We start from the raw sequence: 27,268 nt of genomic DNA, 5'->3' as shown, positions 1-27,268 counted from the left end.
AACCCAAACCATTCTATGATTCTATGATAATAATTCTGGACTTGAAAAATGCCTTATGCTTCTTGACCTGAAAACACTAACCATAACTTTCTGACAAGAGTCAACATTCATTCACTTCAAAGAGAAACAAGCCAGACAAATAATAAATATAGGATCAATACAGCAATTTCTTTTCTTTTCCCCTCGTTACTGTTGTTCCACCAAACTGAGTAATGAAGTGTTCTTCATTAGTTTATTGGGGCAAAGCTACTTTCCATAGGGACACTACTGCTCTTTCTGATCCTTCTGATTCTTACTTGACTGCACACCACACCTTGTAAGTCAGAACTCACATGACTTTTTTTTTTTTTTTTTTTTTTTTTTTTTAAAGAAAGCCTACCTCTGTAGTGGTCCCAATGTCAGCAGATGGGCTGTATGTGCTGGTATCTGGTGGAGCAGTACCAACACTACTTTTAACTGGAGAGCTAGGAGGAGCGGGTCCTGTCATGGTTTCAGTATAGACAGAAGACTGATATAGAATTCCTTTCCTCTGAATTTTATTCCAAACTTTACTTGTGATTTCAGCCAGTTCATACAGAAGCTGCACCTAAAAGAAAAAAAACCCTTTTTTTAAGATGAAGATTTTCTTAATGAAGGAAAATCATCAAAGTCCTCCACTGAGACTTAGAATGTAGCAGAACTGAACTTCTCACCATTTATAATGTTCTGATAAGCAACTATATTGCAATTAAAATAATTAACATCAGTTACCATATAGTGATTTTGATAAAAATAATCTGTGCTTTGTCTAAACATATTGTATGTAGCTCATAAAAACATAACCAATAACACAGGCTTGTAAAACTTTTACCAATATCAATTTTAACAATTAAACATAAGTAATTTGTGGTACATTTCATACATATAGATACTGCATCTAGAAAAAGGCAAACATATAAACATTATGAAATATTAACCATGAAAAAATTATTCATTTAAATGGTATTAAAATAATGATCCCACACAGCATATGAAACTATTGTATGTTTTAGGAAGAACATCCACTATCAAACTCAATAGTCTCCTGGCATATGTCATTCCAATATTCAGAAACACACTGTTTAACTTGCACACTGTTTGACTCAGTTCTAAGATATTTACACAAGTTTTTGTAAATAAGCATTAATCATGGAATTTGTGTGACAACATACTGCAATATACTGTATAAAACAAGCTCAGAGAAAACTGCAAACAATATATAAGCAGATCCACAGCTGGATACCATACCCAACTTGCCATTATAAAAAATGGAAATTCTCATATTTATAAGAACTTTAAGCCTCAGGACACATCTATTCTATGAAGCTGGCTTCTTATGTGGGCAGAACAGATGCAGAAAAACGCTGTTGTCAATCTACATTTGATATAAAACAGTACTTGATTTTGTGCGTGAGAGTGTGTGATGAAGTCTCAAAGTACATGGTACAGTCCTTTCTTAAGAGGTGAAGTGCTGGAATTTTATAAAAACCTTAATTCATCTTGGATTTTCTTTTGAAGTTTCAAGGCTTACACTGAGCAGGTCATATACTCTTTTAAAGACAGAATTTTTCCTTAAAGGAGATAAACTTCTCGGTACTTTTTTTCCCTTCATATACAGACCAATCTACAGACAAAGAATAACTCTGGCTGTGGCAAAAAGTTCTTTTAGTTATGATTTAAAATATTTTGTGTCTGTAGCACTCTAATATGCACTGGTAGCCTTTAAATTACTAATTACAAATTTCTAAGTTTTCCCAAGTCTCTTCCATGTAACTCACAAAGATCAACTAATAATGTCCATCTGATTGATTGAGTAATATAACATTAACTGTTGTTGACACTTTGCTGGCAAAAGAGTCTCTAGAAAATTAACAGGATACAGGCACTTATCCAAATCATACATGCTTGCAACTGCCTGTCCCTCAAAGTATTTTTTTGTCAAGAAACCAAAGGACAATTTAAGCTATACTTGTCTAATGAAGCAGGGCTTCCAGAAATTTAATTATGCTACTGTTCATAAAGGCACAAACTAAGGCAAAAGAAAGAACAATGCAACTTTTGTGTTTACATATATACTCATATACAAGGTAAAGAGGTTTGTCATCAGCTAATCCAACACTGAATAGTTTAAATCTTACTGGGGTTACAACAGTCATAACCATTAAAGCTAATAATTACTTATGTTGTCAGGGAGATTTTTTAAAAATTGCTCAGGCTAGAATCTTTGCAGCCGCTCTGAAACAGTGGCTATTTCAGACAGCAGTAGTCAACTCTCTGAACATCACCAGCAACCAGCCAGCCAAGTAGTATGACCCTAATACTCAACCCTGCTCTGAAACCAGAGACAAAACAACAAGTTCACCAGGAAAAAAGGCACATTTTGATTAAAGGGAGATGATTTTCATGGAGATATGTCAAAAAGTAGAAAATACCAAAAAGCCTCACAACAAAACTTCATTAAAACAAAAAAGAAGGCACGTGTCTATATGTAAATAAAATCTAAAAACTTCAGATTAAGAGCTGAAGTTATGTCTTCGATTATTTTTAATACACTTAATTTTATTCCATTGGTTGTTACTCATTAAAAAGAAAGGATTTCTACTTCTCTTGTTGGTTGCACTTTTTCAAGTTAGTAGTCTTAATGTTTTGAAAATCCATTTCTGATTATATTAGAAGAGCTAATATAAGTGTAAGGTCTCTCTCCTTTCTAAGTATTTTTGAGCATATCAGTTAATATATAATAATTATTTTTAGTACACTCTAGTCAAGAGGAGAAAAATGGTATGACAAAAATAGGAATAACTCTGCCAGTATTTGTTAAGAAAAGCTTCCCTCTCTCACTGCTTCCACTCTCTCCCCAGCAAAACCACACATAACTCAATAAGACCCCACTCACTACTTGGCAAAGTCTGTAAATTTCAGTATGCTACAGCATTTTATACTTAAAATATAACACATTACTTCAAAATTGAAAACTACAACAAAAGGCAATATCCTGGCAATTTTGCACACTGGAATTATCTATTGACTTTAAAGGGATACAACCATCAGAACATGGTTTCATACAGTAAATACTTCACCTTTGCTACCATTTAACAAATTCACTAAGTATCACCTACTTTAAGGCTGTCATCTATAGACAAAATACAGCCTGTCATTCTAAAGAATCAAATTTCGTAGTTACTCTACTGTGAATTTGTAACTATCAACTGCTGTTTATGTAATTGTATTTTCCATCTTTGTTCTTGAACATCTGGTTAAAGAAGACTGATGGTTTTCTCCTTTTGCATAAGTAAATCAGAAAGGACAAGTAAGGCAGATGTAAGGGAGAAAGTACAGCTCAAGAACCTTCGCTAAACTCAAATAATTTGTCTGCATCCTTTTGGTCATTATAATACTTCAGTAAATGAATAACATCACAGTGTACAAGGACATCTTTTATGACAACAATATTTGGTCTCATATTCCACTGTACAACTTCATTTTAACATTTCACTATACTCGTAATATGATTTACATGGAGCTTACAATGTACATTTTTTAGTGCAAATATTTTCTTACAGTTTGCAAAACAAATTATTTGATCACACTTTGGTAGAAAAGCTTGAAAATGTGCTTTACTTACTCCACTTGCAACTCAAATTTAGATACGGCTTCCACTTACAACAATGCCAATCCACTTCTAAATTGCTACTATTAATGGATTACATATATTAACCATGAGATTAATTGGAGATTTTTAAAAAATCAGAGTTGATCAGACAATTTGCAGAAATTTCACTGAGTGTACCAATCAAATGTAGGTAACTATTTTGCTACATGAACATACAGAAATATTTACCAATTATCTGAATAGCTGCAATATCAAGATGAATTTTGTACAGTTCTATGAAAACTAATACAGAATAAGGCAGGTTTCTATAGGCTGTGAAATTATCACATATGACTTCATTAAATGTTATGGAAATACCACAAAGTTGCAAAGTAAAACTTTCAGAAGTCTTTAAATATAAAATTGTCAGCAAAATCATGATTTTGTCCTTTCCTATTTACACATTTATAACACAGTGACAACCCTTCATATGTGCAAACACGCCTGTCATACAGCTTTACAAGTCTGAGCAGACCTTGCTGAGGCTGCTCAATTTCAAATTTTAATTTGCAATGTCCAGTGCACAATCTCACTCTACCAACTCTCTTCCTAGTGAGTGTGAGCCCATCCAGTACAGAAGATAATGGCACGGAGCAAATGAGTCAGAAATAACTTGAACGGAAGGTAGTGGATGTGGCAGGAGACCACACACTGAGGGTAAGATAAACACATAGTTTAAAACACTTGTTCCATTCATAGAACATGGAAGGCGGTAAGGGAAAAACTGCATGCAACTGAGAAACATATTGTAATGAGTACACACAAGGGATAACATTAAAATGACACCAGCCACCTTAGCTTTAGTATTCCCAGACTTAGGCCATCGGTCCCTAAGTCTTTACAAACGTGATGTGCTGTCTATCAGATCAAAATTACAATACTTTGTGTTCTTTCCCTTTCTTTCTATTAAATGAAGCAATAAACAGTCCATTTTGTCCATGACATCCTTTGAAAAATCTTACATATGGCTAAAACTTTGCAGCAGACAGCATATGAATGCAAAGCCCTACTCAGGCCTCAACAGATTTGCTATTCCCAAGAGCAGGAGTGTTCTCTCCAGCACCACTGGAAATGTTGCAACTGTCAGGAAAGTGTTATTCAAGTTGCAATAAAGTTTACTCAAAATTTTGCACAGAAAACCTACTCTATTTGGAACTACAGCAAACTTGATCCAGGTCAGTAAAATATAGGGTGCACTTTCTGAAAATCTAGCAACATCTTTGCCTTTTAATAAACATAAATAAGGTGGTAACTTCTGTTTACACACATTCATCTGGTTTTTTTTTTCCTTTACTAAAGGATACCATTGTTTGCCTAAAAAACATTTTATGTTCGAAGAAATGTTAGTTCTATGAAAATATGATAAAAAATTACTCTAAACCACTTCAATAAATGAATCCACAGTGACAGAACAGCACTATAGCATTTAATGGTACATCTGCAATTCATTTCACTCCATCAGCCAAAAGATGCATTTATACTGTAGCTATTACATTTTGAGAAGAGTTTAAATTACAAAACTTGAGAGAGCTTCAAAGCAAATCTTAATCTAAGCACCTTGATCTTGATGGCCCAGTTAAAAAAAAAAAATTAAGATAGAAGAGACTGTCTTCAACAAAATGCAGAACGATTGTACTTAAATCAAGTTATTTTTAATTTCCTTTCATAAATCAATTAAACATACCAACCTGGGGGTTGGAGCATTTTATTTCAAGGGACTCAAGGTCGACATGGAGGCAGACAACAAATGAGTGTCTGGATTCTGGCCCCGAAGCAAGCAGTTTCTGGGAAGTAACAGCTAAAGTAGAAGTACAGCCCATCGGTTCCACTAAATTAAGTGTCATCTGTTGTCCAATAAGAGTATATATACTGAAATGATGCAGACTAATAGTCCACGGAAAAGCATCACCTAATGATTAAAAAGAAGGGAAAACAGTTAAATAATTGCATAAAAAACCCGAGGCTATTATTTGCACAAACCTCAGTAAAGGCCTTACCTTAAACCCCCTCAGAAGTCAGCAAGTGCAATCAACAACCATTAAATTGATCCCAAACTCTCACAAATAGAAATCTAAACAATAGCAATAAATTTTTTACAGCTTTTTAAAAATTGAAATCCATTGGGAATTTTAACCCCAAACTGTGAACAAATGTTTACAATGTAGTCTTGAAAGAACATTCTTTTTGTTTTATATTATTTTCCTCAAACTGAGGAGTATCCTGAAACCATTCCCCATTTAGTTCAGCATATGGATTGCAGGGGCAGTTCCTTACGTTATATAGTTATACATGTTTACAAGTTTTAATACTAAAAAGGAGAATTATCTTTCTCCCCAAAATTTACAGTTTGCATCTCAACAGACTGGTGCCATAGAGTAAAACCTATCCCAATGCACTGCACAGGTAAGTGAGACCTTGATCACAGTGCAGCTTTTTCTGCTGCCTCCACTTAACTTCCTAGGAACAGAATGGCAATGGATTTTGTAAACACAAATTACTATAGACATACACTTTATATAATTTCTTATATTTAAGAGGGATCCTACCTAGAAGTGCCTGGCAGCCTACCATCAATCATTACCAAGAATAATCAGTGAGGGAATTGGCAGTGCCCAGCTGAACAACAAAATGGCTGCAACTTCAGTACAATCCGTTTTCTTCAGATTGCCAATAGACAGGAAAGAAAATGAAAAGTTTCCAAAGCAGGACTACAGAAAGAATTATTTGGGTAGGTCTTTAAAAGTTCGACAGGAACTCTTTTGAGTGAGAGAAAACTTTCAACAGCTCTACCAGCTAGACTTGAAAGGAACTGAGAACATGGACTATGGAAACTGAGGCAGAATCCCTGTGGTAGGTTTGACCTTGGCTGGCTGCAAGGTGCCCACCAAAGCCACTCTATCACTCCCCCTCCTCAACTGGGCAGGGGAGAGAAAATATGACGAAAGGCTCATGGGTTGCGATAAGGACAGGGAGATCACTCAGCAATTACCATCACAGGCAAAACAGACTCGACTTGGGGAAATTAATTTAATTTATTGCCAATTAATACTGGAGTACGATAATGAGAAATAAGAACAAATCTAAAAACACCTGCCCTCCACCACTCCCTTCTTCCTGGGCTCAACTTCACTCCCAAATTCTCCACCTCCTCTAGCCTGAGCGGCCCAGGGGGACGGGGAATGGGGGTTGCAGTCAGTTCATCATGCGTTCTCTCTACTCCTCCTTCCTCCTCACACTCTTTCCCTGCTCCAGCGTGGGGTCCCACCCACAGGAGACAGTACTCCACAAAGTTCTCCAATGTGTGCCCTTCCCATGGGCTGCAGTTCTTCACGAACTGCTCTATCATGGGTCCCTTCCATGGGGTGCAGTCCTTCAGGAATGGACATGGGTCCCCCACAGGGTCACAGGTCCTGCCAGAAAACCTACTCCAGCCTGGGCTCCACTCCATGGGGCCACAGGTCCTGCCAGGAGCCTGCTCCAGCATAGGCTCTCCACAGGGTCACAGCCTCCTTCCGGACTCATCAACCTGCTCGTGTGGTGCAGTCCTCCATAGCTGCAGGGTGGATATCTGCCCCACCATGGACCTCCATGGACCGCAGAGGGACAACGTGCGTCACCATGGTCTTTGCCACAGGCTGCAGGGGAGCACCTTCTCCCCTTCCTTCTTCACTAATCTTGGTGTCTGCATAGCTGTTTCTGTCGCATATTCTCATCCTCTCCCCCAGCTGCTGTTGTGCAGCAGGTTTTTTTACTCTTCTTAAATATGTTGTCAGAGGTGCTACCACCATCACTCGTTGGCTCAGCCTTGGCCAGCGGAATTGGCTCTGTTGGACGTGGGGGAAGCTTCTGGCATCTTCTCACAGAAGCCACTCCTGCAGTCCTCCCTGCTACCAAAGCCTTGCCATGTAAACCCAATATAATCCCACATATGAAAACTGGGTCCTGGAGAAAGAATTTAAGCTCTGCAAGAGACACTGAACCGAAATCCAAAGAATGCTCGAGAAGTGAGGAAAATGAGACAATGAAAGATACGTGGGTAATTCTAAACAGATATGGCTTTTTCCTCTTTAGAAGTACAAGAGCATAACAATTCTTTCAGTTTGAGGTTTGGTTTTTTGGGGGTTGGGTTTTTTTCCCTCTAAAGAAAGTCTTCATCATTCCATTTATCAGATTTTCTGCTGAGGAAGTTGGGCCTTTTCGTCCCCACTTGAATGATGGACAGTCTGTGCCCAGCATGTGAATTTTGAATCCACCAAGAGAAACTGCCTGCCCCAACTCAAAGTAACATAAGAGTGGCTGGATGCAGTCTCAGATCCAAACACAGCAAGCTGGTGAGCATTCACAAACCTCAGCCTAGGCTGAAACAGTCTTCATCCTTGTACAGAGTACATTCATTTGGAGGACGAGAAGGAGAAAAGTTCAAAATTCAGATTACTTGGTATGAGGTTTTAGTTTTCAAGATTTGGGCCTGGAGTCATGGGTAAGAAGAGTCCAAATTAATTGAATACCCCAGAAGCATGGGAGCCAGTCTTGAGAATCAGAACAAAAGATGGCAGACAAGTACACGTGTACACTGGCATGGGCCCTTGGAGTCTCACAGGGCACTAAAGTATTCAAACCAGTGTATTTAAATAATATATGGACAGTGTGTTTACTGCCTGGTGTGGCCTATGGTCAATGCTGTCCTGCTGTGAAATCACAATACTAAGAAATAGCACAAATTAAGTGTTAACTGTGATTATTTAAAAGAAACTTTAGGAAAGTTTTGACATTAAAACAAAGCTGGATCCAAACATCTTTTCACCATATTATTTTAGTAAAAGTTCTATTGTTTCTTCCACAGGTGGCACCAGCAATAAATTTATATGGTGAGGAGACCATGTATCAGGACAGTCTCTGTGTCTCATCCTACAAAAGAACTGAAAACTTCAGTAGTTCATTTTGAAGCTATTGCACACTGAAGAATTCAGCTCAGCCAAAGTAACTTGAAAATATTTTGGAAAGGTTTCAGATTAGAAATTTTAAAGTAGTTAGCAATCTGTATTTTTTCCAGTTTCAGTCAGCCAAGAAATACAAAATATTAATTGTAATAGATGGAAAAAATTCAAATGCGAAGTCAACTCTATTGACATGTTTCTAATTACTACACACGAACTTTGTTTTTCTCTGTGACCACCACATTAAATTAACATCGTTTATATTTCATGGATTAGAAAGAAAGAATATCCAAAGAAAATACTGAATGTTAACTCTACTATGCTGCATACATTATCTACCTTAAAAGAAGAATGCCAATCAAATTTTATCAATGTACAGAAACCACAGTATGCTGAACAAACACTGTAGTAAAGATATGGCAAATTTACAACTATAAAATCACCCCTAATGTTATCAATTACCTCTTTTTCAGCTCCATACACACTATGTGACCATTATAAGATTATACTGGAACTGCCCACTTGATAAATCCTAGTTTTGTTGTTGTACCTCTGCTTGCTTTATTAATTTTTTCTAAAAAACGTACCTGCATTCATTTGCAGATTGAATTAATTATTTACAAAGTTTCATAAAACCAAAGTGTCTAAACATGAAAAGCAACACTGTTCATAGAATTTATTTTAAAAAATATTTATTAGCAGGATGGAAGGAAAAGTTAGTGCCACAGATATTTTCTCTACATCTAACCTTACTATCCACGTATACTATTGTTTTGTCACCTAATTGCTGAGATTCTTTTACACCGATATATTATAAGTAAACCTGACATTGTCTTCAGTGGAACTAGAGCTCACACCACATCTCTTACGGGCAAGATTACAAAAGATACACATGAAAGACCCCTAGTATGGTTGAAGATTCTGGTTAATTCCTGATCTACTGCTCTGATATATCCTTATTTTTAATTTCTTCAAACATCACTACTGATTTAAAAAACTTGAAAATGTATTCATTAAGATATTTTAACTGCTTTGATAGCTTCTTAGATTTGTAAATACCACTTTCAGATCTTTGGCAGTTGACTGACCCAATCACCAGACAATTTTCAAACAACTGGCATTCATAATTTATCTGCTATTTGCAACAGTTTAGCAAGTCCCCTTTCCTACAGAGTGTTTGAGTTATTTTTCCAATATATATAATTACAAATTTTTGCTATGTGCAAGTACTTTCTCTGGTAGTTATTTGATGCACTTTGTTTCTTACCTAGAGTTAATTCTCATCATAAGCCTTTCCATATGCATGACATACAATGTTGATAAATGTACTTAACTACTAATAATTGTTATATGTTTGCTCTCACTTTTATATGACACTTCTCTTTATCTTAAAAATCAGATTGCAGAAGTGGAAGTTGTACACAATGTTGTGTACACAATGTTGACAGTTGTACAAAAGAGAAATTTTGTTTGTTTAAAATAAGTAATGGTAGGAGAGAGACCATGAAAGCTTTATCATGCATATGATCTGGGATCTATTCCCAGACTTGCTAAAGGTATCCTTTGCAATCTTCAAAAAAGTTTCTTGACTACTCGGTCTTCATTTCTCCTTCTGTACTCACACTGCAGGGTCTTTACATGGATTTCCAATGCGCTTACATTCTCATGCGACATGCAACGTTTAAAAGAAAAAGATACTGCAATCATTACATGTTAGGTCACTGTTTTACTTCCTCCCAGTTGGGCAACAGGGAAGCAGCTGTATGGCTGCATAATCCTAGGTGCACCCAGTCGAAAGCCCTAAGGGCTCTGCCCAAGTCCAGGGCTCACTTTCAGCAGATGAGACTTAGTTCCACAGACTTCAAATGTAAGCACAAACACACAGGCTTTTCTAACTTAAACTCAGCTACTAGAGAGGTCTAACAGCCGGACACAACATTAACAAGTTGTTTATGCAGAACTTCATTGCTATTCACATACTGAAGAATGTCACTAAAATGTCAGAACTAATTTCATAAGATCATTAACCACAACAGATACGTTAAATACAATAATTACCATGTTTTACAGATGGTGACATTGAATATAAACTCACAGCACACTGTTTGAATGTCAAATATTCATCTTAAAATTTTCAGAAATTATTTTTCAGTTATTATATTGAAGTTGAACATTTTTTAAAATCTAATACAAGATTATAACTTCTAAGAATGGCAACATACTGCCACTCTACTTTAAACATTTAACTGCCTTTTTTGCAGGTTGAAGTCTATATGCTTCTGTTATATTGTAGTAGTTTATGACCTATACATTTCATTATAATTAATTCACACACTAGTACTAGAAGCCCTTATTTTCTATTTACCTACAAGTCACTTGACAACTTAGTGAGTTTAAACATATGCTACAAAAATCTGTGAGGTTACATAATTTGTCGTATTTCACAAAGGCCATCTCTCGGATTTAAATGTTTGGAATACAGTGATTTACATGATTGCCAGTATACATTCAGTAACCAGTTTAAAAACATGAGAGGAAACCAGGAAAAGATTCTAAATTATAATAATTAAAAAGGTAAGCTTCCTTCACCCAAAGCAAAATTTTAGTTCCCTTCATGTCTTCAATTTATTTTCCTATTATAACATTTTAAATTTTGGAAGACCAGCAGTCCAGAAGCCCGGATCATAACAACATATTTTGTCCAACTGTAAATTTATCACATTTTATCCTATCATTATAGGTTGGGACTTAAAGAGTATATGGATGAATTGTCAAGTATTTGAAGTTGGATTTATACAAGCATGCACAGGAAGTCACAACTCACCCTAGGTGGTTCTCTAAACATTTCAGTTCTTCTCAAACTGAGTTTCTAACTATTTAATTTCTTCTTAGTAACTATTTTACTTAAAGGGCAGCTACGAACAGGACAGAGGTCCCCCTCTTCACAAGGAGCCAAAATGGAGAATACAAGGGGCAACAGGTACAAGTTGCACTGGGAGAGTTTTAATCTTGATATAAGAAGGAAATTTTTTACACTAAGAACAATCATTCACTGGAACAATCTCTCCAGGGATGTGGGGGTTTTCAAGAAGTGACTACACTGGGTGCTGGATAATCTCATCTAGGCTCCCTTTGCCACAAAAGTTTGGACCGCATGATCACTCAAGGTCCCTTCCAACCTGGGCTGTTCTATGAATCTGTGATTCTGTTTTAATATCCTCAGTGAATACTACCTCATGGATCTATCATCTGATTGATTTGAACTATAAAGATAATATTTAATGTAATTAAATACATTTTTATGAACTTATTTAGTTGTACTTGTTATTCAACAGAAGTTCAACAGAATATCTCATTCTTTACATAGATAAATCCATTTCTGTTCATATGTTACTTAGTATGACTGAGCTAAATTACGTTTCTGAATCGAAGTACTGTACTTAAAATGTTCTTTTAAGTATTCCTACAAACTACAATTACGTCAGAAAAGAAATGTATCAGAAGTCTGAAAACAAATGGAAAGACCTGACTGTGGGATATTGTATAAGCTATTTTTACAGTACGTTGACATGTTGAGGTCAGTAAGTCTCTGTGAGTAGGCTGCAATATCCCCAAATGACAATATGACTATGCTCCCTTTTCCTTCTCTTTTAGGGTTTCGTGTAATAAGAAAAATATATGAGTGAGCATACAGCTTTCTTAAAAGTAACATGCATCCTTGTGAACAAGCCTTTTACTTATATCTTCTTTATAAAAGAAGGAATGATTCAAAAAATAGTTTTCAGGAAAAGCAAGGATCAATAAATGTGATTTCAGAGAGATGCTAACATGTCTTAAGAATTATGGTATGTCCCTGAAGTCTTGTTCAAAGACAGAATGCAAATTAAGAAGCTCTCCCAATAAAAGTCCATAAAAATTATTTACCTCTGCATGGGAAGAAACAAAGAAGGTGACTTAAAAGCTTTGAAAAAACTGTTTAACAGTCTGTTTAAGGGGGAGTTTTGGCATGGGGCAACAGTGCTATTAGAAAATCAAAAATATCAAGATTGTGAGAACTTCTGTTTGGCATTATTCCCAGAGCACAAAGCCACACACAAATAAATTCCTTACCATAGCCTTTATCCCAAACAGGGGGATTCTTTTCTCTCACTAGGATCTTTCGTTCAAATCTGGGTTTGAAAAAATTCAAATGACTTCTTATTTTCATAAATGGTTTAAGTGACATCATCAGTTTAAAACAAAAAAAAGACTTTCTTTAAATTTATTTATCTTTCATCTATCACTATGATCAGCAAATTAGATCATTCCTACTGAAAGTTATCAGGAAAAACACATATATCATTCTCTCCCTCTTATTTTTTTTTCCTTTTCAGTTGGCAGCTACCACCAATATGACTTTCAGTATTAAAAACTACAATTTTATTTTTGTTGATGTGAGTTAAGGTGAAATACAAGAAGGAGGAGAAGGGTCCAATATAAGTGGCAGAACTAAGGGAGAGGGAAAAAACTGTTATAAATCAAAATTAATTTCAGATGGCAGGAACAGGAGTAGCTCCAGAATGTGCTTTTGACATAATTTTTCATAGCATACCCTTTATAATTGTTTATGTTTCAGCAATAAGTATGCAGAAAAAACTACATTTTTCCCAGAAAATGCTGTCACAAAAGCAATGGAACAATTGCTGCATCGTCCCCTCTTCATCTTAGAACAAATACACAAACCAGCAACAATTCTTTCCAAATAATATAGTTCAAGAATACAATAATGAACTAAGTGTACACCAATGTACTGGGTTTGGCTGCAATAGAGTTCATTTTCTTCATAGTAGCTAGTATGGGGCTATGTTTTGGATTTGTGATGAAAACAGTGTTTGATAATGCAGGGATGTTTTAGTTACTGCTGAGCAGTGCTTGCACAGTGTTGTATTTTCTGCTTCTCACCCCACCCCACCCCACCAGCGAGTATGCTGGGGGTGCACAAGAAGTTGGGAGGGGACACAGCTGGGACAGCTGACCCCAGCTGACCAAAGGGATATCCCCATTCCATATGACGCCATGCTCAGGAATAACAGCTGGGGGAAGGAGGAAGGGGAAGGTCACTTGGAGTTACGGCATTTGCCTTCCCAAGTAACTGTTATGTGTGATGGAGCCCTGCTTTCCCAGAAATGGCTGAACACCTGCCTGCTAGTGGGAAGTATCCATTTAATTCCTTATTTTGCTTTGCTTGTGCACATGGATTTTGCTTTGCTTATTAAACTGTCTTTATCTCAACTCATGGGTTTTCTCACTTTTACCCTTCCGATTCTCTCCTCATCCCACTATGGAGGAGTGATCAAGTGGCTGTGTGGTGCTTAGTTGCCCACTGGGGTTAAACCACAAGAACTAGCATTTCCATGAAATTTTACACTTGGTTATGAGGCTAGATCTCATGGATGCCATTAAAATAAACCCAAACAGCAAGACTCAAGACTGTTAGGGATACTTGCCTCACCTATTTCCAATACACAGTTTTTCACATGAATATCTGTAGAACAAGATTTTTACATCAGTAGTCCTTCAGGATACTGCTGCAAATCCATTTACCATTTACTTTGATAATTTCTAAGGTTTCTATTTTTAAAAAAATCATATTGAACATAAGTAGCTTGTTTGCACTTGCTAGGTCCTTTACAGCTTATCCCCTCCTTTCATTTCTCCATCAGCTGCAGAATGTTAAAAGCTGATTTTTCCCTCAAATTGGTCTACAACTCAAATCTCTATCGAATATTACCTTTTCAAATAAGAACTACAGTACTCTTTCTCATCCTTAGCCTATGCACAAGAGCATTTCCCTGTAAACACTTGTACAAACCTTCTTAAATTTTTTTCTTCAAATCTCTACAAAAACCTTGCTACAATCCCTATAGACACAAAACAGAACACAATTGTTGCCTATCATGATGACCAATAAAATCATTCTTTTCTTTTGATAGTCTGCTATATTTATTTCTTTTCTCATCTTACATTGAATCACAGAATATCTCAAGTTGGAAGGGACCCATAAGGATCATCAAGTTGAAATCCCTGCTCCTCACAGGACTACCTAAAACTAGATCACATGTCTAAGAGTGTTGTCCAGACACATCTCGAACTCTTGACAGGGTTGGTGCCGTGACCACTTCCCTGTGGAGCCTGTTCAAGTGACCAACCACTGTCTCAGTGAAGAACTTTTTCCTAATGTCCAGTCTGAATGTTAGTTCCAAGACCTTTTTTTTTTTTTTTTTTTCCCTCAAGCAAAGGTGGCATGAGAAGCTTCTCCTAACCCACCTCCTTTCTGTCGTGGAATTTACAACTCACCGCCCCTTCCTGTTGCATAAAACCAACTGTTTGTGGCTACACAGTAACTCAAATGACAAAACCAATGAAGGTAAAAACTGCACTTCTGAATTCTTTTGGCTTCAACAAACATACAAAACATAGCACAAAACTCTCTCATTGATGATAAGTTTCACTTTGATTTCTGTGGGGCAAACACTGTCATTAGTATTTCTAGCCATCTACATAACATACTGCTAAAAAAGCAGCACATCAGAAGTTTTCAAAATAAAATGAAGATAATTTTAATAACATTAAAAAGTGGAAATTAAAGAGTAAGCTTTTTTGAGTTTATCACGCTACCTTCTTCCAGGATGGGTCTCAGCACAACGAATGGGATTTCCTGCAATGGTTCCATGTGTTTGTGTCCAGCGCTCATAATCTTTATCTGGGGCAAGCAGACAACAAGTGTCCCAGGCATACTGGCCTGCCCATGGTACCAGCTTCGCACAGTCCCAGGAATGTCACCCGACACAATAGTACTTGGGGAATGCAGGCTATCATTGGGAAGGAATACACAACAAGATTGCACTTCAAGCTGAAAAAACAAAGCCAAGAAAGATTTCTCAGAAACATTACTATTTTTCCCCCAGCGTGGAGTATTCATCTTGGTACAAAATCTCAAGTTACTCATCTATCACAGCTGATTAAAAATAGTCTTAGCTTTTAGTTGAATTAAGAGGAAAGATGACACAAAACGTTAGAAAATAATACATTCCTGTAAATTATGATTATGGCAGGGGAGGGAAGAAGTAGTGTGATTTTGGTCTGTAAATTTGGTCAGAAAGGTGTTGCCATATAAACCAAATATACATCTATCTACATTTCAACAGCTTTTTACAAGAAGCATAACTGAGTCAGAAAACGTTCTCACAATAAAGCTGAGAAAGCCCTCCTCTTTCTGTAGTTCATTAGCTTTTGTTAGCAATAGCTAAGTCTCTAGAACTAACCAACATTTTATATGCTGTTACTTTCTATAAAGACTTCTATAAAGCCTATTTCAGGGAAAATTCTGTCTTTACTTTGTAGTCAGGCATAATGAGCATGTACAAAAAGGTTAATCATCAGGTAAACTAGGAAAAAATAGAAACTTTAGTGAAAAACTGACTTTGAAACAAATGGATAGGTATATACATGCCTGAAGCGAAAGAGAAACAAAGTTCAAAAAGTTTATACAGCTTTTGTCCTGTTTTCATTGCAAATCAGAAGTAGCGCATATTGTTTCATATGAAATAGCACTTTTTTGTTCTTTATTTTCAAGCAATGCTATTACCCTGAAACATTTCTGACCATTCTGCCACCTCCACATGAGCTTCTAGCAAGGCTGAGTGAGCCCAAACCAAGAACTGAACTCATCACGACTTGTTAACTCAGAGGTGGTGTAAGCTATAGACTGTTAGTCTTCCTTGGCTCTTATAAGTAGTATTCTGCACCTGGATATCAAATAGCCCTAACAGCCTGCACACTTAAAACACTCTGTTAGCAAGTACAAGCTATGATTCAGCTCATTTCTTCACACTTTTTGGAAAAGTCTAGTGTACAAAATGTTGGACACAAAATGATATTTGTAGCTGTGATAAAAGAACATTTGTTTGCTGTAAACTTACTAACAGTCTTTCAATTTGAAATCATTAAAGACATCACAGCTTAGAACTGATGACCAAGGTTTGTACTCCATACCCTCCCCTGAAGGCTAATAGTCCCTCAAGTCCGCAACAGTGATTTGCAATAGAGCTGGAATTCCCCAGCACCATAAGTACTTTGCCAGCCTAGTGAGAACACAGATATTCATCTTTATTTCAGCTTTTTTGTGCCCTTTTGCTTAGACAAACTGACAAGAATTCACTGCAGAAAAATGTAAGTAGAATTTTGCACAAATAAATACATTGTTACATGAAGTCTGTGTTTGTTTCTAGTTTTAGAACTGTTTGAGTTGTAAAATGAAGTTAATTACATCTTTGATAAGTAGTTTATTGATCCAAGGTTGCAGAGTGTACTTTATTTATACTGCATGAAAAGCAACGGTGTATTGTTACAGATGTAATAGATTTGTTTGTGTTTTTTTTTTTAACTGGTAAATTAGTCGTGTCAGTTTGCAAAGATTTTTACAGTGACACATTAGATCATTTTCTGGTCTATTAGTAATAGGTTGCAAGTCAAGGCATTGTTGGATAATGATAAATAGATGACAAAAGAACTTATGATCAGTATAACTTTTGTTTTATCAGTGCATTTGCTGAGTAAACAGTTTATAACAAATCATCCACTCTCCATATATATATCTATATCTATATCTATATATATATCTCCATGACGATTAACATCAAATGCTGCCTGGATATACAAACCATGTGGTAATAATAACCCCAAAATTCCACCAACTTGGAGAGATACTATACTTCATCCCATTACCAGCAGCAGGGTCTACAGGAGATGTTTTACAAAGTACTCTTGAAAAGATATCTCAATACTCAGTAGATTTTTTACACTTAATTTACTGTTCAGTACAGCTTTGTACTGAAGACAAGCTCTTCAAATCATTTTTGTTTTATTCTACTTTGCCATATCAATAATATTGAAGTGGAATCACAACAGTTTCACTCCTTCAAATGCCTGAGGGAATTTCCTGTTTACATAGGCAGCTACTTTGCCATTCAATTTCAAACAACTGAATGGGAGTTGGACCATGAATTTTGGTGGGATTTACAGGATGGCATCAGGTGCTCCATATGTAATACAGATTTGCTTACAGATATGGTTTGCTTAATTGTGTTTCATTTAAAGTTTTATATGAATAAATGAATTTTGCAAAACATTATTGCAGGATTTCAAAGGCCAACACGATGAACACATGTCGAAATTCCACATTTTAGGGCAAATTATGCAATAAGAAATTGCCAACTTGGATGCACAAGGGTTCAATAAGTGCAAAATTGAATTGCACCTGTTGAACTTCTCATAGGCAGATTCTGCTTACACACAACTATCAACTTCAATGGAATTTGTGTACTTTCATCTGACAGAATCTGGACATCTGTCTAATAACAAGTTCCGATGAAGGAATGGAAGCGTGCACCTAAAATGATGGAATTATACGTTGGACAAAAGTGAGAATGTGTGCTACAGATTGCTTCACCAATCGGAAAGTGCTTTAAAATATATGTAATCCAAATTCTTAAAATTATACTACATCAATAGCATATATTAAAGCTATCATATAAATCTTTTTACACTTTTTAAATAACTGTTAAACTGTATGTCTAAAATTGTGAATTTAATGTAAAATGTGACTGATTTATGTAACTGAATATAAATCTGCAGCAGTAAATCTTGCATTAATGTAAGGATCTGACAATCCAAGGGAAAGAAAATGAAGTAATCTGCCAGTAAGAAGTCCTCAAGCTGGGGGTCAGATCCTGTTCATGGAAACCATCTGGTTGGGACCCTCCAAGCCACACCAAACACAAATGATCTTTTAAAAAAATATCCTATTCATTAATGCTTCGCAGCTGCACTGAGTGTTACTTCATTTTTCCATGGCAACATCCTTTCTGTTTCAAGGATCTTATTTCAGTTTTGGTAGCAACGTGTTCTTTTGCCAATACTGAACACATTCATGTGTTAAAGAGAAGGAATTATTACAAATTCTTGAAACAGAATCACCCCCTATTTTCATTTCTATTATGTCAAGGCCTATACATGCTAAGTAATGTACACTAACGATAAACCAATGAAGCAAGCAGTATTTTCCCTTCTACTTTCTATAAGTTATGCAAAGCATAACACTCTAACCTTTTAGTAATAAATAAGCCTAAAAAAGTGCAATTACTTTAAGACTCTTTGTATAAAGAGGAGAAAGTATTAGATTACTGAAATAAATGGGGTATTTTTAATTCAAATTTTATAAAAAGAGAATGTTTCTTGATAGAGAGAACAGTGCAATATATACTGCAGAACAATTAGGTCTTCTGAACTGAGGAGGGTGGGTGGGAGGGAGTAAAACAAAACAAGTGACACACCATAGCTGTCCTGCACAAGTGCAACAAAGAGGGACAAGAGTCTCTACAGCCTTTCATGACAGTGAAACCATACGGACATTCCCTTCCCTAACCCACATTTTATAGCTGTATAAACCAATTAGAGGCATTCAAGATGACCCACAAAGTGACACTCACATAAAGGTGTCTCCTGGGAAGTAGCCTCTCTCTGCATTAGTCATCATCCATCATATGCTCTTGGCAGAAAGGCTAATATGGTTTTCTGGAGTTTCAAGTACAGAATATAATCTTGCAATGACTCCCAAAATTGCAAAGAACCACTTTTACACATCTCATGCAGAGGTTCTGGTGTAGTCATTGTAAGACCATACCTCAGCCTCTGACATCCCAATTAGCTCTACCCAATTAGACCATCTGCAGTTGAGCCAGACACGCACCGTTTGTTAGAATTTAAAAAGGCAGGACAGAAATTCATGTTTTGAAGTATGACAAAAAGTAAAAATGATATGAATGGAAAGCAGAGCACATGAGTAAGAGAACTAAGAGAGCAGGCTACCTGTACAGACAAACGAGTATAATAAGGATCAGCTGCACTTTCTTTGACCGCTTAAAACACAATGTTTTAGTACTACACAGTATTCCTATTCTTTTGTAAGAAAGCTTGATTTTTAGAAGTTTTTATTTAGTTATGGAAAATTTCTTTTTTTGTCAGTTTGTGGTAAGTAACCAATTTAAGAAATCATCCTATCTCATAACTGCGGATAGCTGTAACTGCTAAGTTACAAGTCACAGAATCTCTTCCTGACCCATGAATGAAGACCACTGTTCAAAGAACAGGAACTCTAGTCAATCTCATCCTTACATTTCTGTTCTTTCAATCAATGTTTCACTTTGACTAAAATTTTGTACAAGTTATATGCTTTAAAGAAAATATTATTTTCAATAATTTCAGGAAACAGACTCATTTTTTTCAAGTAATTTCAGGGATATTTAAAAGCATCTGGAATATCTGGCTGTTTCATATGTAATAATTACACTCTTATTTAGTTGGCATTCATTGCAACATTACTCATTAATTCATTTGCTTTTAATACAGATCCTTCATTGTTCTCACTGGAATTCAGCATTAACAACCAATTAAAAATAATTGTGTTGATACTGCTCTACAGTTTTAGCAACTATTAGTATGAACAACACGTGAAAAGTGAGTATTACCCACCTACACAGTGTAGTTGCCAAAAACACTTCAAGGCTGCATATAAAATCCTACAACAACTAAATAATAAAAACAACTTTTTACAGTTAAGTATGAAGGTCTTTTCACTTAAATACTAATAGTCTACCAGAACTCCAATGCACAAAATCTTCATGCAATATTCTATCATGAGCAAGCCAGGGCTAGGGCTAAGCAAGTACCAGCTTTGGATCCAAAATAAACTTTCCAGTTACTTTGGTTCCAAACACATTTACTTACTCAAACTTCCACTAAAAGAATAATCCTTTGATGATTTTAAGTTATGAAGTTCTGTTTTATCTGACGACAACTACAGACTTTTCTGTTCTACACTCATGTTAATAACAGATCCAGGAACATGAAAATAGCTTTAGAAAAAACAGTCTAAGTGCTCCAGCATTTAACCAGACAAAATATTCTAGAAATTTGCCTTTTTCATGCCAAATGATAATAAAATACAGAAAATTTGTACGAATTTCATCTATAAATATATTTATGTGTTTAATAAAATGCATATTATGTAAATAAAATAAATATATCATACTGTACTTGAATTGAAAAACAGAGTCATAACCCTTTATTATAGTGAGTGTATTATGTCAGAGCAGAAATATATTTACAAATTACTCTGAGAAAACATGTGCCTATCACTGTCATCAGCTTTTACCTCCACAAAAAAACCCACTAGTTTGAACACAACCTTTTTTTTTCTACTTGGTAACAAGCAAACTTCATTTTTAGCTGGTCAGTATCTTAACCATTCTTCAAAACAAATTCACTTTGATGGTTGCTCACAATGTACGAGCACAATATCTTAGTCCTGATTCAATTTTCCCATTTATAAAGGATCCAGCTCTTCATCATCTTCACTATTATGACTCAAACTGTAAGCATTATTTATATAGGGAGTCTCATTGTGCTAGGTATCACCCAGACACATAACAAAAATACAGGGCTTCCTTCAAACACCTTACAAATTCTCTCTCTTGACTTCCCTTATCTAGCCATTTGAATCTCCAGTCATGACAACATTAAGAAAGAAAAGAAAACAAGCAAAATACTCATGAAATAATGATGAAAAAGATGGCTAAAAATGAAAGAGAGTTAATAGAAAGCATCTCCTCGACTTCAGTATCTTCTGCAACCTAGTCACAAGTCTGAAGTTCTCGCTCAGGCAAAACTTAAAATTTCAAACTTTCCAATATTTTGAACCCAAAGTACTTTCTGCATGAAATGGAAGTAAGACAGACACAGGTTCTGGGATGAACCTGTATACAAATAAATATACTTCTTGTTAGGAAGAAGGAACACGCATGCAACAATGACTTTCTGTCAGAAATAGGAGGGGGTTTTTATTTTTTTATTTTATTTTAACACAAAACCAGTTTTGCTGCTATATGCTGGCATACCATAAAATACCAATATCATAGAATGTACTGTTCAAAAGGTGCAGATTATAGTAATTCTAAATTAAGGTAATTTCTAAGCAGGCATTTGATATATACTTGGAAGAACGGAGTCCTAATTCCAGCATTTCTAGACCATCTAGTATTTGATCATGCAATCTTAACACTGGACTTCTAACATGGTCTTTTTTGTGTATAACATGCATATATACTGCTACATGAAAACTCTGCTTTTACTGATCAGCGATTACAATCTAGAGCAATCTGGTTTAATCCAAGTGGTCATCTATGAAAAAGTAGATAAGTAAGCAGCTGAGCCATGACTGTATAAGATCATATTGTATCATACACCCTAAGAAGGTATTTATCCTACACACTTTCCTCAAATATTTTTATAAAGGAAGGTATTCTGCAAGTCTAACTATGGATAAAAAAGTGTATAGCTATGTTTATAATACAGAAAAGTGTAACAAGCATTTTTTTCTTACTATAATTTTTTTAAGGATCTTCCCCTTAGATATAAAAAAGTATTTCAAAAACTAATATTCTAAACCCAAAGCATTCTTTGCTTAATTTACCACAAATCTATATTTTATTTTTCATTCTCTAAGACTTTGAAACTACTGAAATAAGACAATAAAACTCAGGAGCTCCTTTAAAAACCCTCTAATAAAAAGCACTAGGATGCATAAAAAGTATCATAAAGTTTGGAAAGACATAGGTTTTTTTCCACTTCCTTTTCATCTTACCTGAAGTGTAAGGCACTTAACTGCATTCCACACTATTCCAATAAATTCCTTCATTCTTTCTTCAGGACTTCTGCAGCTTTCAGATGAATTCATCATGGTTTTCACAGGAAGTGACAAAGGACGAGATTCTAATGCAAATAACAAAACTCAGTTACAGAAAGAATATATAACTACGTAATATACTTACTGGTAGCAAAGAAAAAAATTACTGATTTTAAATTCTAAAAGAGATTTTCTCTCACTATGTATCTCACTATGGACATAATAATAGTATGTCTATTATTAGTTTTAAACTTGGCAATACAACTGTATCAGCTAAGCCTGGTGAGAAATGCAATGAAATGAAATGCCTAAACTTTTTAAAAGTAAACCACTAAGAAAATATTATGAAGAATGTTTGACCTCAGCAAATTAAGACAGTTTTCAAAGTGTGATAACCTATTTGGTGACGAAACAGCAATCCAAGAAGTTTTCACATACACTGCTGCCAGTGTAATCTAAAGAAGGTTTCAGTTTTCTAAACTCGTTGTAAGAAATGAAAGACAGCCCATATTAAATCACAGCCTTTGATTTGTTTTCTTTATAAAATTAACTTAACAGAAACTTGAGCATGCTTCCAAAAAAAGGCACAAAACTTAAAGCATTTTCTTACTTTGTCAAGCTTAAAGGTACTAAAGTATGAAACATTTCAGCAAAATTCAATGTTTTCTAGTAAAAAGAGAAATTTCCTTATATTGTTAGTTATTTAATAACATGAATATATTATTATGAAGATTTTAGGTAACAGAAGCGTTTAATTGCATACGAGCATAATAGAACGTCAAAAGAGCACTAGTGAGGAGATCAAGTAGTAACTACAAATTCATTAAAGACTATGAGTGGTACATAGTTCCTCCTGTCATCTCTCTCAGAATATCCTCCTTCTTGTGTTTTGGGATACTCACCAAATTATTGTCAGCTTCTTTAATGTTTTCAGTTTTGGCCTACATGTTGTTGAGCTGACAAAACTGCAGGAATAAATTATGAAGTCTTCATGACTTCATTTTAAACTAAATTGAAATCAGCACAAGTGTGACAATTTACACCTCCTAATTATACAGACTGTGTATACAGATATCTGTGGCATACAAACTACAGAAAAATTCTTAAAACAAAATTATGCTATCAACTTAACTCAGGTGAGCAAAAGTAAATGCCCCTTGACATGCATCACTGGGTCTTCAGTCAGTTTTGATCATGCAAGGAAACATGCAAAGATTTAAAAATGAAACACCTGAGAGGTGAATTTCTGCCAAAAGCATGCAATGTTAATGCCACTTGAGGAATTAATTTATGACGTTTTTTCCATCAAGGCTAGCAAAGACCAGAGTTGATTAATATTCTAGACAAAATCCTTCAACAAAGAGTATTTTAAATGATCTGAAAAGAAAGAGAAGCATTAACTTTATTAAACTGATGGAGAATCAGAAGATTCAAAAAGAGAGGTAGTCAAAAGAGTGGAAGAGAATTTTTATCACTGCCGTATAGTTAGTCCTTTCAGATATTCCTGGCTCCAATGATGGCTCTATTAGAATGATAAAGAACAAAAATTGGATCATGAGAATGTAAAAAGCATGACATTTCAGGATTGTTTGTTGTCAGCTGTGCTGGAGAGGCAAACAAGTAAATTGTTCATATGGAGAAACAGAGTGGAGCAGCTATTTCATTATATATTCTTATGTGGACGCTTTTATGCCATGCAGTGAGTATTCCATCCACATTATGAATGCATTAAGTTAAAACAAAGACATTCAGTGAGGAATAGCTGTACTGCTTTAACTTAGCCTACCTCAGTTCACACCATCTTCTCTGTGTAGTTCAGGCCCTACACTACACATATTACAAGGTAAGAATTAGGAACAGCTTGAGTATCAAGAAATATTAAAATAAAAGAGTTACTGGAGCATAGAACTCCAGAATACAAGTATGGGCAAGGGCAAGAAAGGTATACAAAGTCACTGTGAGACTCTAGAAATCTCACAGGCAGGAGTGTTTCAGGTCAGGATGAACAGATAAATACAATGTAAAACTACATGTTCTACAGCACAGTCAGCAGGGAATATCAACATCCTACATCACTGAACAAGTGCATTCCTCGTGAGTGGGACCTAAAGCTAGGTTTTGTTCCAGTCTCCCATGTTTTGTTCACTGGGAAACACACACTCTGCTAATTCTCTCTCAGTTCGGGGAATCAACTTTCTAATGCCAGAAACAGCTACCTGTGAATTAAAAACAAAATTAGCTGGCGAAAGCACCACTTGTTTCTCTCCATGTATGTGCAATTCAAACCTTAAAAGCTGATTCAAATTCCAGAAATACCCATGATTGACAACAGCTTCACTGTAACAGCCCATACTCAACCAAAAGAAAGCCTTGAACCCCAACAAACAGATAAAGAACTATTCAACCAGAAACCATGAAAAATAGAGAAGTAATAAGAAGCGTTTCAGAGCGGAAAGAAGAAACAAGCACAGAAGTAGCTCCTGAAAAGAAGAATGAAGTCCTCTGTTCATTTTTCTCCTGTACTGTTAAGTCCCAGAGTTTTGTCTGAAGGGACGCTGGGACAGAACAATGTCTTCATTCCCCGCCAGGCAAGGCCATCAGTAGAAGACAGTTGCTAAGAGACTGTGGGAGTTTGGTGTGGCTATCGTGTGCTTGGCTAGTCCTCTACAGTAGACGTGTAGACTGGATCAGCTCCATGTGTCTCGGTATGAAGGTTAATCTCCTAAAATAATTATGCTACTCAGCTACTACTGAACTGAAAACCTAGGAACATTTCCTGGCACTGTAATCAGCCTTGTGTTGAAGCCAGGAGCCAGTCAGCAAGAGCTAGATAGAAAATATGATTTGTATGAAATACTTATAAACTGATGAGGGGGGAAAAAAATGGGGGGAGAGGGGGTCCTGCTTTGGGTTGTACAAATTGAATTTTTAAGAAAACCAGTATACAGGAACATAAAATGTTTCTACTCTCATCTTCTAGTCCCATATTGTGTGATTGGTATTTTTGTAAAGATATACACCACAACTATTTCAATCAACTATCAATCACTCACAGGCTGCCTCACTCACCATCAATTTCAGAACACACACTGGTAATGAACAGACTTTTTAAAAAGGACTGATCAGATCCACCAGGATTGAGCTACCAGAAGCAGCAGCTTTCACAATTCATTTCACAATTTATGGTTAAAGTATAGAGGGAGTTCCAAGTGGCAATCCTGCAAAATTAGTCATAAACGTACTCTCTTTGTAGGAGATGCCACTAAGCAAGACTTATAGGTATAAATTCTAGACAGAGGTATATAGACATATGCCTCCTTCTTTGTGTTTTTTTTAGCCTGTTGGGAACTGGTTGCTTTAGAAGTCTGATCCATAAAATACTTAAAAGTTTTAAAAATAAAAAGATCTTTGGGGAAAATGGTGCTATTCTGTGCTATTAATATTCAGTTACCTAAGGAACACGAAAGGGAAAATAAAACTTTTGAAGTGTGAAGATTTGGGGCAAATTGACATTTCAGCAAATAAATCAAAGCAGAAAAAACCACAGATTTTCCACTTCTGGGTTGAGGACTACTCATTATCTGTACTCACCACTGGCCTCATGCTTTCAGTTCCTCCTCTCTCCTTACAGTTAGCAATTTAACTAAAGGAAGGTAAAATACAATGCTAACACCTTATTCCTAATTTGTAGGTGGTACAGATCTGTCATGTCTCATCCCTCTGGCAAAAGATGACTCATTTCTCCTGGCCCACTGTGTGCCTCAGATACCTCACGCATTAAGAGGGCAGCAGCTTCTTTCTGGTTGGAAAAGGTTATGCTGCTGCAGGCAAACCCGTACTTTCAGTGATCCCCAAAAGCTCAGAGAGCTCCTCATGAAAGACAAGGTTCATAGGCAGGCACTCATGCAGCAGCCCGCAGTAGGACAGTCTCTCCACCATCCCCATCGTATGACCACACTCAAAGTCCATCTGTCATATGACCTCAACAAGCTGGGCAAACTTTCCTTCCCACATCACATCATCTGTCATACAGCTTCTCACACATCAGAACTAAGTTAAGCTGAGAAAAATCCTATTGCAAACTAATCATAGTTACTAAGAGGCCCTGACAGCAAAACACATGGACATTAATAGTATTTAAAAGAAGAAAGAAATCAAAGGAAAGCATGCTGTTATTACATGGCTCTTTCTGGAAAGATTTTTCCTCTGCTAAAATTAGAAGCAGTCTCCACAGTGTCAAAGATCTCAATGGGATTTCTTAATATCTATTCACATTTTCATGCATTAGATACGGCATTTTATCAGAAATAAAAACAAAAATACAAAGGTGTTTGCAACTAATGCAAGCCATTAAGGAACTGGTCAAGGGGTCTAAAGGATTAGAAATGAGATTAAAATGCAGTGGAGGAGAAAATTCAAACTTCAAACAACTCTGAAAAAAATCTAAATGGCCTACAGATTTTTTTTGCGGAATATTAATTGGTTTCTCCATATGTAAAACAAAACAAAAACTAGGCACCCCCCCCCCCCCCCACTTAAAACTTACTTGCTCTTTTCTGTAAACCAGCAGGTTTTGGTTTCTATGTATAATATTGTGCAAAAGTAAAAATTCAGTGAAACTTGTTATATAAAAGCTTGTTTGTCCTTGGGTTTGCAGTCCAATTTTCCTCGTAAGTCTACATATTTTTATATTTGCAACACAATAAAACTAAACATATATGTCTATATAGAGAGATATATGAAGGCATTACAAACGATTCACACTTTTGGGTATATATATACCTCTGACAGCCAAAGAAACAAATTCTGTTCTCAGTGGAATGCATTCCATATAATAATTTTGTTCCATGATTTAATATTAAAAAATTATACAGCTGC

The 27,268-nt window shown here is 35.9% G+C and overlaps 1 protein-coding gene across 4 annotated transcripts in view; it reads right to left on the bottom strand.

Moving 5' to 3' along the window:
* The window catches only part of VPS13B (vacuolar protein sorting 13 homolog B), a 486,539-nt gene that overhangs the window by 219,981 nt on the left and 239,290 nt on the right, over positions 1–27,268 (bottom strand). For all 4 annotated transcript variants that reach the window (XM_069779759.1, XM_069779758.1, XM_069779762.1 and 1 more), the window contains exons 22-25: positions 22,349–22,476; positions 15,265–15,499; positions 5,359–5,579; positions 380–586 (exon numbers count right to left, since the gene is read on the bottom strand). In XM_069779759.1, the coding sequence (XP_069635860.1) occupies positions 380–586; positions 5,359–5,579; positions 15,265–15,499; positions 22,349–22,476 (791 nt within the window). The remainder of the gene's footprint in view (positions 1–379; positions 587–5,358; positions 5,580–15,264; positions 15,500–22,348; positions 22,477–27,268) is intronic.

Source organism: Haliaeetus albicilla, chromosome 3 (genome assembly GCF_947461875.1).
Source record: "Haliaeetus albicilla chromosome 3, bHalAlb1.1, whole genome shotgun sequence".
Taxonomy (NCBI): Eukaryota; Metazoa; Chordata; class Aves; order Accipitriformes; family Accipitridae; genus Haliaeetus; species Haliaeetus albicilla.
This window is presented reverse-complemented; position numbering and strand designations above follow the sequence as displayed.